The sequence below is a fragment of the Aspergillus tanneri genome (assembly GCF_003426965.1).
Source record: "Aspergillus tanneri strain NIH1004 chromosome Unknown AapTan_4_pilon_pilon_pilon, whole genome shotgun sequence".
Taxonomy (NCBI): Eukaryota; Fungi; Ascomycota; class Eurotiomycetes; order Eurotiales; family Aspergillaceae; genus Aspergillus; species Aspergillus tanneri.
In genome coordinates, this window is record NW_022984631.1 from 1,251,989 (window position 1) to 1,269,753 (window position 17,765).

Consider the following 17,765-nt stretch of genomic DNA (forward strand, 5'->3'; position numbering starts at 1 on the left):
TAGATCCATCCATCTAATTTAGTTGGAAACAGGTCCTACCCTCACCGTCTCTCGTTCCTGCAACTTCGCAAACTTCGCCAGAGTATCATCATGCCGTTTTCGTGCCTTCATATGTGCCTCGAATCGTTTCTTCCCTCCAAACTTCAACTTTGTGATCAGATCCGCCGCCTGGCCCCTCGTCAAATGCCCATTTGAAATCTTCCCTTTGCGGATCCGCGCCCGGTTCAAAAACTCCACCTGGGACCCGGTGGCCGAATGCTGTCGCCAGGGCTGACGTGCGGAGACATATCGGTCGTCGAACTCGCTCGCCGCAAAGGTATCGGCCGCGTGCACGGCGGATTCGAAACTCTCTGCTGAGGCGATCAGGCGCGGTCGAGTGTACTGGGGTTTCTCAGAGGTGGGGGAATTAAATTTGGTGACGTGGTAGACTGTCCATGGGGGTGTTTCTGGGTCTTTGGTGGCGCTGGGGTCCTTTTGGATGGTTACCCAGCCGGATGAATCTGAGAGGATGTATCGGTCTTCACCGACACGGACCCATGCATAACGACTGAGGGATCGGATGTGTTTTTCGGATTTCATGTCGTGGATGAGGTCGTAGATGGTGTCGTATTTGGTGAAGGTTAGTCTGATTTCGTCGGATGGGTTGGAAGGATCTGATTGGGATAGGGATGGTTGTTGTTCATCGGATTCGTCAGGGGGTGCTATTTGTTTGTGTTTCAGATCTTGCGGTCTGGTTTTGTTGAGCACTTCGTCGGGATGTAGACCGAATAGAGTTGGAGTGCAGAGAACACCGGTGTCCAGTGTGGCCACCATATCGATGATATGGCAGTCTTTCTTGCCCGGGTAGAGTCGCAATCCTCGACCGATCATCTGAATGAGAAGATTCCGGGATCGAGTGGGCCGCGCTAGTAAGACGCAGTCGACGTTGGGAATATCCGTACCTTCGGTGAACAGGCCACAGTTTAGTAGAACGGGGAATTGTTGGTTTTTGAAGGCATCCAGCTGCTCGTCACGTACAATCTTGGGAGTACGCGCCGTGATATACCGAGCATCGAGACCAGCCGAGCGAAACGCCTCGGTTAGGCGTTTGGTGTGTTCGATGTCGACGCAAAACACCAAAGTGGATTGGCGGTCCTGCGCATTGGCGAGCCAGGCACGCACAGTGATGTCGTTGGTGATCGACGTGTTAACAGCTTTGGAGAGAGAGCCGACGGCAAAGTCACCGAAGCTGTCCTTTTTGACGCGAGACAGGTCCGCATGTGACTGTACAGTGGTGAAGACAGTGTTGGCAAGCCACTTATCATCAATCATGTCCATGTAATCTTTGTGATAGACGATGTGATCGATTGCGCTGCCCAGTTTCAAGCCATCGAATCGCGACAGCGTCGCTGACACCCCAACGAGCACGGGAGAGTCCGGTGAAGTCTCGTTAAGACTGAAATACTCGAGAACAGTTCGATAGGACGGCGCGACAATATGGTGGGCCTCGTCCACAAGGACAAGCTTGAAGCGACTTGGATCAAACTTTGCTATTCTGTCGCGAGATATGAGACTCCGAACGGACGCAACGACGATATCCGCTGCCCCAGAAGCGACATTACTGCCCATCTCAATCTCGACGGTCCGATCCGGGTATGCGAGACGGCAGTGTCGGGCTGCTTGCTCGACAAGCTCGCGTCGATGAACAATGATCAGGGTCTTGTCATTTGTCTCCTTTCGAGGGGGAATTCGCCCGATGAGCTGGGTAAAGATGACCTGTCGTAGTACCAGTTGATTAGCACATGTTTGGTTGGCATGGATAGGTTTCATACTGACTGTCTTCCCGGAACCTGTTGCCAGCGAAACACCTAGCCGTTTATGGCCCTGGTCCAGGTGGTTTAAGACCGATTGAATGCATTCTTCTTGGTAATCACGCAGGACTATCGCGGGCAATTCAGCTTCGGGTGATCGACATACTCTCGTAGAACTGGGGCGCGCATAATGTCGTAGTGCTGAATCCCCCCACGGCCTTCTTGAAGGTCCCAACGACCTAAATTGAAGGCGCAGAAAAGGAGTCCATGCGCGGAAGATGGAGGATGCCATGGAGCGGCGAGTTCCCAGAGGGAATGAAGTCATTCGAAGCGCGATAAAAGGCGGAAGAACAAACAGTGCAAACACACGCCTTATCAGTGGAAATCTTTCTACCGAGCAACTCGACAGTCTGCGCCGAGTTTTTCCTGACTTGCTGCCCCTGGGATCACGTTTGCTACATGACACAATGCTCTTCTAGTCAGTCTGCCGCCGGGAATGCCTCCGACGCTTATACCAAGTCCATGCATTTGGTACGGTTTCCTCTCGGATTTCCTCCACCCCGACAATGAGCAGTGCAAGCCTTTACAAGCCCGAGGAAGACGACTCATCTGATCCCGATTTCGATACTGAAGTTATACAAATTAAGGCGCATCCATCGTCCTCGCCAGCCAAAAACGACGGACAAAACCTGTCCGAGTTGATTCCCCGCGCCAACAGAGGCACACGGTCTCAAGCTCTCGAGTGTCTTCGCAGATCGTTAACCAAGGAATCTGTGGAGGCGTATGCTAACCTCCTTGACGAGTGCGTTGACCTTGCTGCTGGGAAAAGCTGTGGTGAGAACTACAATTCCATACAGGACGGGATCGTCATTTGGAAACCGAAGGAGAAGGACGTCCTCTTCAGTTTACTGGGCGCAAAGGGCAAGAATGGGATTAGGGAAATTGCCCGCGCTATCGGTACGAAGTCGGAATTGGAGGTGCAGGAGCACCTCAGGCTTTTACACAGGGGTTTAGAACGACAGCATTTGCGAGATCAGCATACGAGGACGGTCATCCTTGGAGATATACCCGCAGCAACTGAGCTCAGCAAAAGCTGTTGCAATGCGCTGGAGGAGTATGCGGAACTACTACGCCTCGAGGAGCAGGTTCACGAAGATGTTGCTGGAAGAAAGAAACATAAGAATCTTTGGATTATCGATCAGGAGACTGCGGATAAACTGGACAAGGAGATTCAGTCGCAAGATGACAATGTCCTCCAGGAGAGAAGTGCTCAACATACTGCTAGTCTATTAAGCATGCCAAACTGGATTCGACTCTCAGAACGGTTCTTCATGAATTTCGCTGGTCCAAGGCTAGCAGACAATTGGGTAAATGTAGCTGTTGCCGATGAAACGCCATCCGTAACGGCAGACGCATTTGCAGACTTCTGCGCTCTGACAGTGAGTGTAACCCGGCGCTTAGTCCAGTCAGTGATTTTCTTTGCCATGTCGCGACATCAACATATGAGAAATACCGGTCATCGTAAAGCACGGGTTATTAAGTCTCGTGATGTTCGGACCGCGCTGAAAGTGCTGAACATGAAAAGGGATCGATTCGGCTTCTGGGTAGGGCTGGCGCGAAGATGCAACCTGGAAGTAGCCGATATCCGCCACCGCAAAGGTTGGAAATCGGTCTACATGGACTACGACGAAGTGGAAGAAATCCTATCTGATAAGGCCCGGCTCACTCCGGAGCCCGGTGGAAGAAGTGCTTCAAGACATAGATCAAAAAGCAGGATCAGCCACGTTACCGAAGGCGACGACGCAGATACTGGTAGTGACAGTGATGAATTTCTCTCCTCACCAGCACTGTCATCGGACGAGGAGCCACTGCCTCTAGATGAAGAGGATGAACATGCCGAACAAGTTGATCAAAAAGTAAACCATATGGAGGAGCTACACCTGTGGACAATGTTGGATCAATCGTCATCCGTTTCCCTTAATCCGCCAGCCGAAAACAACAAGGAAGACGTAACACGCAGACCGACTGGTAAGCGCAAAACGCCGGAAGACCTAGTCAACTGGCGTGATAGAACTTTGTACCGGGGGGACTGGGAGGAGTACGGGCACGGGATATTTGACGTTTATAAGGACCTATCAAAGAACCGACAGAAACGCCGTCGTCTTAATCAAAGAGCTTATTCACCAAATCCACCAGACCCATCAGACAACGAAACTTCTGAGGCAAGTTTCAAAGGGGTGGACCTTGATTCGAACACTGTTGGGAACGAACAAGATGACAAGCGAAATCCCAGTGACGGTGAATCTGATGATGCTATGGAGGTGGATGAAGATGAACCATCCCATAATATTAGAGCATTCCACGACTTACCCTCACCGCTGGAAGAGGAACCTTCCTCCGGACCAGCAAACGGAAGCATACACCTCTTTGAAGATGACGAAGTCCTCAAACATGAACCTACCACCCACTGCTCCCCCAACTACTACTCATCTGAACTGTTTATACCTTACCCAGAGCAAGAAGAGCCAGAATCGCCGTTTGACACCTTCTCTTGGCCCAAGATAAGCGCGTCTCCCATGAAAATGCTATATCCCCCTATAAATCTTAACCCTTACTCCCAAGAACAGGAACATCAGTTTCTTACCTCCAGCTCAGACAACGGCCTCTCCACTGGCCGTGAAAAAATGCGTGAGTCATCCGACGAAGAGGATGACAAGGAGGGGGTACAGTTGTACTCGCAGCCGATGAGTCCGATTGACTTGCTGTCAGAATAGAATGAATTTGTACGATATTGATTCACTTTTGGTGTATTCATACCTGGGGGAATATCTTCGTATTGGATATTGCTCATATACAATAAATCGTAACGGATGTGAGTGATGATGTCATTGATTATTGTTGGCATTTCGGGACTCTTAGTATTATTTTTTTTTTTTTTTTTTTTTTTTTTTTTTTTTTTTTTTTTTTGAATACTGGGAACCGTCGATGTCTGGAGGTCTATATATATATACCTATATCATTTCGGGTCATACCTCTTGATATTTTCCTTGCTAGGCTATCACATAGTGTGCTAATCTCAACAAAACTTCATCACAATGGTCAAGGTACTTGAGATCAGGAACGATTTTTAGTAAATTAGAAGAAACTGAATTTGCAAGTACAAATACTCTAAACTCCAAGACAAGTGCGCCTTTTCCTAGCTGCTTAGACATTGTAACAAAAGAAAATAAATCACTTCAAACCCAAACCCCATCGCTCTGTTCATCCATCACCAAAAGGCCTCCCCTAGTTAATCATCAGTTAAACCCATTCATCTCCTGACCTGTCATCCTGATTCGATTGATACCTCTTGGCTCCATAGCCCAAAGATATTGTACAGTACATGGGATATTATAATGAGAAACCGGCGTAGAGTTTTCCAGCCGGATCGTAAAATATATTGCATTTCCTTGTGTTTTCTTTCTTTTTTTTCTTTTCAATTTTTTTTTTCTTTTTTTGCTTATTTTTTCGTTTTTGTTTTCCAAAATGGTTGAATGAGAAAGAACACACATCCATTAGAAAGGCTTTGTTCTTTGCCATTACAGATCCAGTGTCTTGTAATCGGCGACCGCCTCAGCGCTCAAGGGCCGCACGTCTGCTCTCGCATCACCAGTTGCAGGCTGGAAGTTGTAATGGTTACCAATACCCGCCGTCACAGCGTCAGCAATCAAACTGTTAGTCTCCTCGCCAGGTGCTTTGAGACTGATAGCTTGCAGGGTGTCCTGCACTTCCTTGACCCTTTTCTTGAAAGACATGCGGTCCAGGAAGAGCTGCTGACGAGCCAATTCAAGTTCGCGGCGTTCGGCTTCGATGATTTCCTCCATCTCGTTGAATTGTTGTAGTTTTATCTCGAACTTCTGGAGGGTAACGTTGACTGCGGCGGAGACCAGGCGCGTCATCTCCCGTTCTTCGTGCGAAGCAAGCGCACCGGCACGGGCAGCAGAGGCGGCCAGAGCAACGGTTGGCAACGAGGACTTAGGCTGCTTTTCAGAGTTGGTAGATTCCACAACCTCTGCAGGTGCATCTTCACGGGAAGCATCCACATCCATGGAGTCCTCAGACTTCACTCCCGCGCCTTCCTTCTCCTTTCCCTTGTCCGCTCCCGAGCCCTTCTCGAGCTGCTTCCGAAGCTGTTTGCGGATTTCCTCCACGGAGCGACCAGCAGCAGCGGCAGCCACAGCGGGATCGGCCATCTGGGCCAGGAAGGCTACCACCGACAAGACTGGGTTTTCGGCCTGACTGATGGGCTCTCGTCCGGTTGCCACCCGCATTTCCGGTACGTCTTCGATGTACTTATCCTCTATCTCCAACTGCAAGAACTTCATCACGCATTCTTCCCGGGTCCTGGTGCCAACATGGCTGGCAATCTGGTCCCAGTTTTCATCGAAATTCTCTAGCCCTTCTAGCAGGAGCACGAGTTCCGCATCAGACCACGGGGCATCTTTATCCGGCACAACCGAGTAAGTGCTTTCTTCAAGTTTAACGAAATCAGAGGCATTGTGACTGGATGGCATTCTGCCCTGCAAGAAGCAATTCGGGCAAAGGTCGTATTTGGAATCCGCGCCAGATGGGTTAGCAGTAGCCGGGGTCGACTTAGCATAGTGGAATCGGAGGCGGGTGCAGTCGATAGCGCAAGAGAAGCAGTGGAATTTCTTTCTAGGCTCCTTGGAGGCGGATTCCATCGCCTTGTTGGCCGAGTCAGCCGCCGTCCCATTGGCACCTTCACCGTTAGTCTGCTTTTCCTTATCGTCAGCTGCAGGAGTAATCTCTTTCCCCTTGTCGTCGTAGACGTTGCGCCGAATTTCCAGATTCAGGTCAGCCTTAGATGCCGGAGTAGCAGAGGCGGCACGTTCAGTTGCAGGCAAAGGTTTTCCGGGCTTAACGAAGTGGCTCGGCCCAGGTTGGAAAGGCTGAAGCCCACGTGGCGTATCAGCAATGACTCGGAAGTGACCAGTGAAAGGAGGTCCGATGTTCGACGGCCGTGTTTGGGGATCCACCTTAAAACAATGTCAGTGAAAACGCTCGAGGGACGATCGCATTAACCGATACTTACTTGATAGTTAATAAGTCCCCATTGCTCGAGGAATGAATGAAGACGCATGATCGCACACACATCGCCAGCAAGGTTGCGTCGGCATGCAGTCACTGTGAGGTACTCGATAGGGTTCAATCGGTAGGTGTTGATCATGAAATCCCGGTAATCTTTATAGACTGCGGGGGTCTTGCTTCGGTTTCTGCCGTTGAAGAATTCCGCCAGAGCCTTCTTCTCTATCGGATGAATCGCGTGCATGTCGAACCATGTGGAGTAGCTGGGGAGGATGATGGCATGTGTTTGGGAAATGAGGTGGGAGCGCGCGGAGTTTTCGATCGTTGACTTGGCCTGCGCAGGTTGTTCTTCAGTCGCACCTTCTGCGCCCGCCTGTGCAGAGCCATCAACGCCTTCGTCTCCACCATCATTCTCTTTCTTTGTCTCGGTTTCGGTGCCGCCCATCTCCTCATCTTCGAGTTCGCCATCGGCATTTTGTGCTTTGGGGGAGGCGGGAGCATCTAACGGATTATCAGCCCCCGAAGGATTCTTTTCAGGAGATTCTTGACGAGATTGCGATTCTGAGCATATCATTGCGAACGTTTACAAATCTCATGGGTTCTCAGGGGCGGAAAGGGAACAATAACCTACCGGAAGCATTGATCACATCACCTGGGGCATCTTGCGTAGTGTTAGCTGCCAAAGAATCATCGGCAGCACCACCCGAAAGGATAGGGTTGTCTTCCATCCTGTAATAGTGATGGAAAAAGATGAATGTTGAAGTCGCAGGCGACGGCGAGCAAGTGTCTTCGCCCGTAGCGAGCCGACGTCAATGGGGAGGAGGTTGGATGGGATGCGAATACAGCCCTCTGGGTGACAGAGAAGTCAATAGACGGAGCAGGCAAAAAGACTGAGATAGTTACGGACAGGTACCACCATGAGACTGATCGGTGGTGCAGAGGATGGCTTGGAAGTGTCACCAACTTGTCGCGACATGGGCGTTTCGCTCCAAAAACTCGCGCCAAGAGCCTCACGTGCGCTAGCTTATTCGGGTTAGCACATCTTAGCCAACCTCCACGAAGTTCCTTACGTTCTCTTACTACTGTGTTCCCATTGCCTCATTGTCTACATTGTCTACTATTGTCTGAATTGAAAGTTGATTGTACCAGTTATCTCTCTCTATCTATTGACAACTCTCGTCTATTCACACTATGTACAAAAGACACAAACAGATATTTTAAGAAGGCAGTTCTCCGCTATAGCGGGGCTAGACTTACCGTCGTCATTTCTCTGTTGGTTGGGTGGCAGCAGTTTCTTTTTGGTCTTTGAGAATTTTGGCGACGACAGGTCTAGTATACTGTCTTTTGAACCACGCATCGAGCCTAGGGAATTCCTTCTCAAATTCAGACCGTCGCCGATATATCCTGCATGTTTCTGTACCAGGGAATGAACGCGCTATCGCAATAGCTGTACTTCCTCCGACCAAGTACTCACGGCCTTCGAGGAATTTGTCCAGCACCCCGGACACCCTCTTGGTTTCGTCCATATAAGGGTCCTGGGCGCTCTGGAATTTCTCTGGGTGAACATACTTAAGCCACGCCCACTGGCCGAAATAAGGTCCCTGGCCAGACATCTGGAAATGCAGCCATTGTTTTGCATGGAAGTATTCGGGGCTGCCGGGCTGAAAGCTGATCTTCCAGCCTTTATTGTAGGTCTCGACGAGATATACCACAATGGCATCAGACTCGCATAGGGTGATCCATGTGTTCGGGTCCTCAATGGCAGGGACACGGCCATTGGGGTTAATGGAGATAAACGAGCCCTTTTTCATTTCATCAAAGAGGAAAACTTGTGCTCGTATGGAACCGAGCTCTTCGAGAATTATGGCCACTTTCCAGGAATTGGGGCCCGTAGAATGGTACCGGCCTGGAAACACCGCTGATGCGAAAACCACATGAACATATTTTGCAGGTAGTGACCTTGCTTCAGTCGGCGCTGGCTTTATTGAGGGTGCCCTGCAGGCGGTGTCGTTGCTGCTACATTGGCCAATAAAAAATCCGGATCAGGACATCCAAAGTTGTAAACTGCGGTAAGCACATCCTTGGATGGAGGTTATTATTCTCTATTCCACAGCTCTACAGCTCATGTCCGACCCTTATTCTTGTTAGCTCTTGGACGATGCTTTCTATGGGCTGGGCATGCACATGCATCTATAACTCAACGCAAGCCTGCTCTCTTTTTCGCCAGCTCTATTCTGTCCGTGCTAGCCCTATCTCACTGTCTCTCGTTTCCTTCCTCACATTTTCGATTCTTTCACACTTTCATTCTCTTTTTACTTAGTCCTTTACATTTGTCTGATAGACTATAGTATTAGTAAGACTAAATCTTATTTTCCTGTACCTTATCTATATACTTCTTGCCAGATAGTTAAGCAGCGTCTTAGTTTGTCTCCTTGTAATGGTTTCGCTTATCTTCCAGCAGAACTGACTCAACAAACTTATTTCGTGCTTTCATAAAAATATAAAATATATAAAATAAAAACATGATAAATAAATAATTCCGGCTTTCGAGATACCGCCGATTTCAACTACATCTAGACCTATACCTTACAGGCTCTCTTTGTGTGGTCATTAGTCCGCTTGACTGGCAAGGATCTCCATATCCCTTACAATTTAGTAAGATCCATGAAAACCAATACGTCAGCACAAACAACCTGCCCAAAACAATGACATATGTTCCACAGGAGGTTTCACTCTATTGAACCCTGCAATACCAAGATACATACAAACTGGTTGTCTGCGGAGTATCGGAATTATGCTCTGGAAGTATTCTCCGCTCTGAGCCCGAGAGGGTTGAGTTTCGGACCGAGTGATGTATCTTTAATTAGCACTGCAATGACAAAATGGCAAACCACTTGTTATATGGATTGATGATCTGGATTAAAAATAGATTGTAGATTGTATTTATTTAGAATAGATGCGATGGTAGGAGGATATAGATCGTATACCTTTCAGGGACTGCTATTCTTGCTCCCGTCCCTTTGGAGAGTGAAATTTTATCTGAGCCAGAAAAGGGTACCATGGCCCCAAGGTAGAAAGGCTGTATAATTCTGATATTGTCGCTTGTGGGTCTTTTTTCATTTTTTCATTTCTCTTCTCTTTCTTTATTCCATTTTTTTTTTGTTAAAGAATATCTCCACAGAAGATGAAGCTATTCTTATTTACAAATAAGATACATTTGTGCAAAATGCAGAATACATCGTCCGAGATGGTCAGCAGTAATCCTAAACATGCCAAGATAGGAACCGGAATTACTGCAAAACCAAGCTTTAAGTCTCGTAATTATAGCCGCCCACTTTAAGAAGTGGCGGTGGGTATATATCATTACACTCATTGTGGTTGTTCTTGTGGTTGTTCTTCCAGGGTATGTTTTTTTTTTGACTACTACACATGCTTCAATGCCAGATAAAAGCTATTGGCTTACCACATACCGGTATAGGATCTACGTTGCTTACCCGAAAATAGCCCAGAGTGGCGGTCTTCCTGAATATTTATGGAAAGCCACACTTGAAGGAAAGAGGCTTGCCAATGGTCACTGTGACGTATAATAAGACCGTCTCGATGAAGGGTACGTAAGCTTCATTATGTTTTTCCTGGATTTGATGATGAAGATACTCACTCATAAGCAAGGTCTCAACTGGTTGAATGGCTTCAAATTGCTCAATTTACACCTTGTCGATGTGCAATCCGATGGGATAATCTCAGAAGGCAAGGTACTAATCCCAAATGCTTATGTGATGGCGATTTCCTTGGTATGTAGCAGTATCTTTGTGGCAGGGACAATGATTTATCTAACTGCTCATTCTAGGGCAAAGTGACTATGAATCTCTCCATAGATGGAACAAAAGTTGGGAAGGCCCACTTAAACGATCTTGTTCTTCAGCCTGGTGACAATACCGTCCCCGTGAAGGCCATTGTGGACCCGGCAACTATGGTTCGGCTGCTTGCGTTGAAAAAGGGCACCGATTTGGTGGTGCCCGTGGATATCACGGCGTTGGATAACTCCAGTGTGTACGATGGTCTGACTCTTCATAATTTTCCAGGGCTTTGGAAGCGAATAGCCTTACTGTCGATCTGAATGTTAAGACGGTTATTGGAAACTCACTGGCGTCGATTTTGGGACGAGACTGAACAGAGGGCTTGGTATGACTGTGATCAGTGATGTCAATGTCAAGCGCCTTCGAGAAGATGTAAGAAAGATCGTCCACGTCCCTTTGCTTTACTATGCCAGGATTAAATCCGATTGCAGTGAACTGGCATTCGGAATAATTCTCAGCTAGTGTTCCGCCATCGGTGTATCTCTGGGCTCCTGCAAGACTGCGATCTTGGTACCAACCGTCAAAGCACATGCTGTGGAATAACACCGCTAATGGTGCAGTTGGTGAAGTCGTTCGGGGGCAGCGGCATTAGTGGAATTAAGGCGGAAACTGTCCTGGAGTAGCTACGGGCCTTCCAAACAACCGAATCATCAATCAAGGGAGGAGTTGCATAAGGTTCAGCGGTCTTATTGATGTCGACGAAATTGTGGTTGTGTCTATGCATCTGATCTGTCCCGACCTCATATTTGCTCTTCAGATGTAGGCATGTATGTATGTTTTTGCCCGATTTTACTATCCTCCTAGCATGTCAGTATGCAATTGTTAGTCACCCATACCTATTCGTCAGTCCTTAAAACATAGCGCCATTTACTCACCACTTGCAAAGTATTCACCATCTCTAACCTTTCTAGACATTTTCACAAATAAGTCGCCATAAGTCACCATAAGTCGCGCACGAGATAGAGTCCGAATAAGTTCGGAGTACCTAGGTATCAGACGCGATCAGGGATATTGAAAAAAAAAAAAAAAAAAAAAAAAGACGCAACCTCAGCCACCAGTATTCCGATGCTGCATCGTGAGATCATTCCGTGCATAGCAACGGTTAAATATAACTCTCGGACTGCATGAGGCGATCACCATTAATAAGAAAATCCCAGTATGCCGGGATTGACCAGTGTTTTCTCGCCATCGGAGTACCATTCGGACTTCGGAGTGACTCGCAGCATATGCATCGGAGTAAAAAAGAAAGCTATTCCTGGCTAACAAGCATGCAAGCGATTCTAGACAGACGTCATTTCTCGAACAGATGATCATCACTTACTTACTCTCACATGCTGGTAGGTCACTAGTTTGGAAGTCAAAATGTACTCTGTGTGCAGAGATCCAATACTCGATCGCGACGATGCGTCAGAATTGGTTGAGTCATAAGGCGACGTTGCCAAGAGAATACGAGATATCCAGAGGAAACTAGTACGAATTACTAATTCGATGATTCAATTCCAGGTTCTTCTTTGAAACTTGAGACCACAGATCCATAACCACGCTTGTCAATTTCGCGCTCTGCTTGGAAATCAAATGGAGTTCCCTACTCCGTCTGGAGTGGACGATACGGAGTCACTCGTGCCAAGCGGCGCTTGATCCACTGGTGGGAACCGAAAGAGGTTACCGACCAGGCAGTTTTGGACCGCGAATATGGCAGGGCGTACATCTATACTGGATAGTGAGCATCTCCGAGGCACTGGTTAGTAATAAACTATCTTGTCTCGTCTAGACTGCGGATAATGGAAAAAGTACTTGATCCCTCGGGTTTGGCGCACGCGCCCTTTGCTGTTACAGGAGAGCGAACACGAGGTGATCCATAATAATATTCCACATCTTTGATGAATAATTAGGACTGAATCCAGATTGATGTCTTGGAAGATGCTAAGCCTTCTGCTGAGGGGATCGGCATTGACATACCTTGAATCCTAGTCAATGTTTTTTAGCCCTGCCAACTCCGAAAGGCGTCGGAGTAAAAACTCTGGAAAGTCCGGAGAAGACAGTGAACGAGGTCAACAAAGCGAAGAAACGTGTATATATAGACCTTGGGATTCCTCCAGATAACATTCTTTTCTTCTCCATCATTCAACATTCTCAGTTATAAGAATACAATTAATCAATCAATCCTCTTGATCAAACAATAAAATCATTGTTGACTATACAAACTGTACCATCCTATACTTCTACCACGACTACCACTACTCCATCTGAACAAACTATACCAACCAAAACCACCTCAAAACCCTGTATTCAAACAAAATCCCAACAATCCAAACCAACTCAACCAACCTCTTCAAAACGATGGCCTCCAAGACCTCCTTCGACACCACCTCCACCTACACTGCCTCTTCCACCGCAACCCTCAAGGGCAAGGAAGGATCAAAGAAGTGGTTCTCGAAGAAAGCCACTGTCGACTGCGAAAGGCCTAAGTCACCCGCCTCCAAGGCTGCTGAACGTGCTCTTCACTCCGAGGCCGTTGCCAAGTACTTTTCCATGCGGTGATCTGCGCCAGGGTTGATGAACTCCGAAATGGATGGAAATATCCGAGTGCTATTATCCCTTGGATTAAAAAAAGACGAAAAAAGGATACGACAGAATTCTATGACATCAATATATAGATTTCGGAGTTTGGGGGTTTCTTTCTTTCCTTGCTTTTATTTAATTGTCCTCGTTTATTGACCTACTTTAATTGTCTTTGTCTTTTGCAGAACGGAATAGAAGCGCTAGCGAACCTTTTGTGACTAAAATTATTATATCTAATCAAATAATTGCTTTCAATCCTTGGCTTGATACAATAGCATATTCCGGGCAGTCTCTTGTCATATAATCGTAAGCCTATGCACATAAATTTGCAACGCATATACTAAAGTCCAGCCATCAGCTCACTCAGAGATATCGGCTTCCGCACGGCATTTGAAAAACCGTCGTGGTAGGTCACCCAGGCCTTTCTACCTGCCTTCGACGCCTCATTTTGCAGGGTCCGCTCCAGCAAACTCTCCACCGGCGGTGCTGGTTCGTGGATAATCCTCCCGAAAAAGTCACGCTTCACACCTACAGCATCCTTGTGTGCGTTTTTCTTCGATGCCTCGTCCTCTGGCTCCTGGCCATCAGCAGACTTTCGGGCCTTCTTGCCGAGCTTGGACGAGCTCAATGCCTCAGACTGCTTTCGCACTGTCTCTTTGCGGTACTCCTGATCGAGGACTTGACGAACCGCATACCGGACGGGCCCTGAGCTGCCTGACCCGGACAGGTGTCCTTTTGTCTTCGAAAATGATACGAGCGTGTCTATCGGTCTGTTTAGTAATTTGTTAGTCGGAGAATCAAACACGAGGAACCGAGGTAGCAGTGACTTACGGCTCCATTCGGTAGGCCCATCCCCCATACGAACCACCCTCGCTTTCGACGCGCACTTTTTCGAACGTGACACCTAATCCTATCATAGCGCGCACTGCTGACCGCACAAGGGCTCTTTCGCTTTCCTTGCGGACGCTAGCCACACTCCTCTGCTCCCCACCCCCACGCACAATCACCGGCCTCACATCAGGTGACAACATTCGCATAAGATTTGGAATGAGTTCGCTAACTACGCAATCGGTGGATCGAAATAGGCGAAGCAGCGGAGCAGATAAAGAAGACTGGAACCCTGTAATGAGGGCACGGTTCTGTTTTTGGGCCTCAAACGCTGCGAATTCTGCTCGGGGTCCAGAGAAGGGGTGTTCCTCCTCTTCCTCTTCGTCGGTGGCATTGATATTCCGTTTACCCTTGGAAGAGGCAAATAGATGGTGGAATGCTGCAACTGACTGGCTGAGGTATGGTATGAGCTCCCAATCTTGGGAAGAGAATACCTTGGATGAGACGTAGTCGTGGAAATGGAGCCATTCATAGGCGGCATTCGGTTTCGAAAGGAATGTATCATCTTGGTACGCTTGCAACGGATAGGAAGCAAAGCACTCGGCAACGCAGCGGTCATGATCACCACTAGCATCGACCATCTCGCGCAGTCGATTGATGGCATGACGCTTCCTGAGGTCTGCAACGCCCACAGGCACTTTGTCACTACCATTGAAAGCATCATAGAAAGAGTCCGTGCCAACAGGGGCGTTGGCTAGCCCTGCCCCATCTGTAAACACACGGTCCACAACGTCGCGCACGCCGCCTCGGTTTAAGCCCTTGAAAAATGAGCCGCCGGAGCCATCGCTAAGTACTCTTTGCTCGAGCCAGTTCCTTGTCAACCTCAAAGATGCTGTGTTTTCGTTTCTCAACTTATGCGCAACCCATTCAGCTGCCACAAGAACACTTCGGATATCACCTTCGGCCGTTCCACTACTTTTGAAACTTCCTTGTTTTCTTCGAGCAAGTCCCCAGGACGCCTCACAGAGACGTCTCACTCCATCATTATCGGCCGGGATACCTTCGTTGGAAAATATGCTCTTCATACGCGAGACAACGTTCTCAAGTGGTGCCTGGCGGACATGGATCATCTCGGCAATGGACGATGCCCTCAGCGGCCGCAAACTTGGGTGGTAAACATCGTTGCAGACCATGATGAGGGGACGAAGGAATCGGAAAGTATCACCTTTTCGCTTTTTGCCGGTGGAATCCTGGTCGGAGCGTGTGGCATTCTTTTGATCGAGGAGAACAAGATCAATCAATGCCTTCATGAAACCTCCCTCGCCACCGCCAGCCCCAGATCCGCTGACAACACCATCTACCTCGTCGACGACTACGCAGACTGGTCGTCCAACCTTCCGTACTCTTTGCTCGCCAACTTCCACATTCATTCCTTTCACATTTTCGGTCCCGAGGGCATCTCTAATCCTCCCTTTGACAACATCCCTACTTCTTTCGTCACTGGCATTTATCTCCAGGACTTCGTAGCCCGCCTGCTTAGCACAAACATGCGCCAACGTAGTCTTTCCAAGACCGGGGGGTCCACACAACAGCAATACCTTCCGGTGCGGTCTTTCTTCTTCCTCAGAGCTATTGCCGGACTTCTTTGGTTTGGACTTGGCTAAATTCGGGTAGACGATGGGCTCCCAACCCTTCAGCCAGCGCAAGACCGATCGATGCGTCCGTTCATCTCCTATCAGGTCAGTGAACTTCCGTGCTCGGTATTTCTCAGTCCACATTGATGCTGCACTCTTCCTGGTTTTCTGGTTTGCGGCGCATGTCTCAATAGACGGTCGAACAGATGGACCGGATGACAATTTAGAGGCCTCTATACGCACCGACTCCTTTGCAGCTTCGTCTAGAAGTTTATGGATGTCGATACCGTAGTAGCTTCTCTGTGCCCTTCCAGAGGCCGTGGTAGAACGACTGGCAACGAGCCTTTCATATGAAACCCGGCCTGTCGGTTTCCTCAAAGGAACAAACTGTGTTTTCCCAGAGCAAGTTTTTATGTAAACGGATCCGGAATCGCCTCGCAATGATCCCAAAAACGTAGTCCTTGATGCACTCATGTCGCGTACTTGATTAGCCACACTTTGGGTGGTAGCTGTGGCTGTAGTTGCCGGGCCATTTTTGGGAAGCTCTATATGTTCGGAAAGCTGGATAGACTCCTGCTCAATAGGTTGTTCTTGAATCTCGAATTGGTTGACAAGGTGGGCCTCCCCGAATACTTCCATGTCATCTTCATCATCCTCGTCCAGAAATCCTCCCATGATCCTCTGCCGCTTGGGTTTTGTTGACGACTGTTCATCGTTCTTTCTCTTCTGCGATTCCGGCGAGAGAGCACTGGACGGGAACACGACGGGAGACGAAATGAACGGCATTTTTGCAACAGGTGGAGAAGACGGTAGAAATGCTAGTGAGCGAGAAGGAGAATCGATGGTGGTCTTATTTTGCGGCCTTTGATAGGATTTGGTTGGTGTGTCTATTCCATAGTTAGTTTTATGCAGCCATTGGATATAGTCTTTCGGAGACACTCACAAGGCCTAATATCCTCCTCGTCACTTCGAAACACGTCGGACAAATTCCAGGCTCGGTGTTGTATAACGACCTTGTTGTGGATATTCTCCAGTCGCTGGAGGTGCAAGGCCTCGAGGTCGTCAGAGAAGGATTCTGAGGGCGGCCCTCTGTCCCCAGGTTCCTCGGAGTGAAGATATAAGGCAGGATCGAAGGAAGGGGGGATTGATGTAGGAGAAGTTGTCATCAAGGCGTTCAAACTGTTATTTCCCTCTTGGGTAGGGTCAGCGTCATTTCATTGGTGGTATTATTTCTTGTAGCAACAGTGTCGAATCTCATACATATCCATCTGTCCCGGTTTGGTGATTGCGACGCGACGCGTAGCGGGTACGCGCTAGGACATCCGCATCGACATCGCTCTTCTGGCCTTAGGAACAGTGAAACTCTCTATCCACAAATGGCATAGCGCCAGTTCGTAATGTTCCAGCCTGTCCGGGGGATTCGAAATAATGAAACCAGTGTGTACTACTTGTTACAAACACTGGTAAGCGAATAGGTAACTAAGTATTTTAGAAGAATGATCCTCTTTCAGTAAATTTTAGTTCTAACTGATAATAAAAACGAACATTGGCACATTTATAGCCTACCTAAGGATGGTATCTTCGAGGATGTCTGAATAGGTGGCAAATGCATTCAAATATCTATTTCGATATATACTGATGAATAAAAGGCACCAAGAGATTTGAAGGACTTAATGGCTGCATAGCCACAATGGCAGTGATAATATCTAACTAAAGTATTTAATTGTCCCTCTAGGTGCTTGAAGTTTGATATTGATAACGCTGGTGGGTTTTGGTAGCACTACCATATATGGGCCCTAAGTATAATGGATTTGTTGCGGTGTGGATCAAGACTGAAATTCGTATTCAGATCTAGACATTTAGATAGAGAAGCTTCAATGATTGACGTGGGCGGTGGCCAAGAGTAACTGGGGATAGTTCTTATCTTAATGCCCAAATGATGTATGATTACTCCCTCTCAGCTACAACAAGGAGCTAAAATACATTGAACTTGAACTCTAATGTAATTC

General features: G+C 48.0%; 6 protein-coding genes across 6 annotated transcripts; 3 read left to right on the forward strand and 3 right to left on the reverse strand.

Moving 5' to 3' along the window:
* Positions 1-18: 18 nt before the first annotated feature.
* On the reverse strand, positions 19-2,082 carry ATNIH1004_005624 (DEAD/DEAH box helicase; the record flags this gene model as incomplete). The annotated part of the gene is made up of 1 exon (XM_033570274.1): positions 19-2,082. The coding sequence occupies one exon, from the start codon at positions 2,080-2,082 to the stop codon at positions 19-21; it is 2,064 nt and encodes a 687-aa protein (XP_033426306.1).
* A 274-nt stretch (positions 2,083-2,356) lies between these two features.
* ATNIH1004_005625 (uncharacterized protein) lies at positions 2,357-4,564 on the forward strand (the record flags this gene model as incomplete). Its single annotated transcript, XM_033570275.1, has 1 exon — positions 2,357-4,564. One exon carries the CDS (start codon positions 2,357-2,359, stop codon positions 4,562-4,564), a length of 2,208 nt encoding a protein of 735 aa, XP_033426307.1.
* Positions 4,565-5,368: 804 nt separating this feature from the next.
* Positions 5,369-8,686, reverse strand: rscE (putative RSC complex subunit (RSC8); the record flags this gene model as incomplete). Its single annotated transcript, XM_033570276.1, has 5 exons — positions 5,369-6,826; positions 6,883-7,436; positions 7,507-7,536; positions 8,133-8,204; positions 8,296-8,686. The coding sequence occupies 5 exons, from the start codon at positions 8,684-8,686 to the stop codon at positions 5,369-5,371; spliced, it is 2,505 nt and encodes an 834-aa protein (XP_033426308.1).
* Positions 8,687-10,442: 1,756 nt separating this feature from the next.
* On the forward strand, positions 10,443-11,355 carry ATNIH1004_005627 (uncharacterized protein; the record flags this gene model as incomplete). Its single annotated transcript, XM_033570277.1, has 5 exons — positions 10,443-10,482; positions 10,545-10,666; positions 10,723-10,921; positions 11,001-11,104; positions 11,293-11,355. 5 exons carry the CDS (start codon positions 10,443-10,445, stop codon positions 11,353-11,355), a joined length of 528 nt encoding a protein of 175 aa, XP_033426309.1.
* A 1,717-nt stretch (positions 11,356-13,072) lies between these two features.
* Positions 13,073-13,273, forward strand: ATNIH1004_005628 (uncharacterized protein; the record flags this gene model as incomplete). The annotated part of the gene is made up of 1 exon (XM_033570278.1): positions 13,073-13,273. The coding sequence occupies one exon, from the start codon at positions 13,073-13,075 to the stop codon at positions 13,271-13,273; it is 201 nt and encodes a 66-aa protein (XP_033426310.1).
* A 361-nt stretch (positions 13,274-13,634) lies between these two features.
* On the reverse strand, positions 13,635-16,922 carry CTF18 (putative sister chromatid cohesion factor (Chl12); the record flags this gene model as incomplete). The annotated part of the gene is made up of 3 exons (XM_033570279.1): positions 13,635-14,064; positions 14,126-16,643; positions 16,700-16,922. The coding sequence occupies 3 exons, from the start codon at positions 16,920-16,922 to the stop codon at positions 13,635-13,637; spliced, it is 3,171 nt and encodes a 1,056-aa protein (XP_033426311.1).
* Between the last annotated feature and the right edge of the window lie 843 nt (positions 16,923-17,765).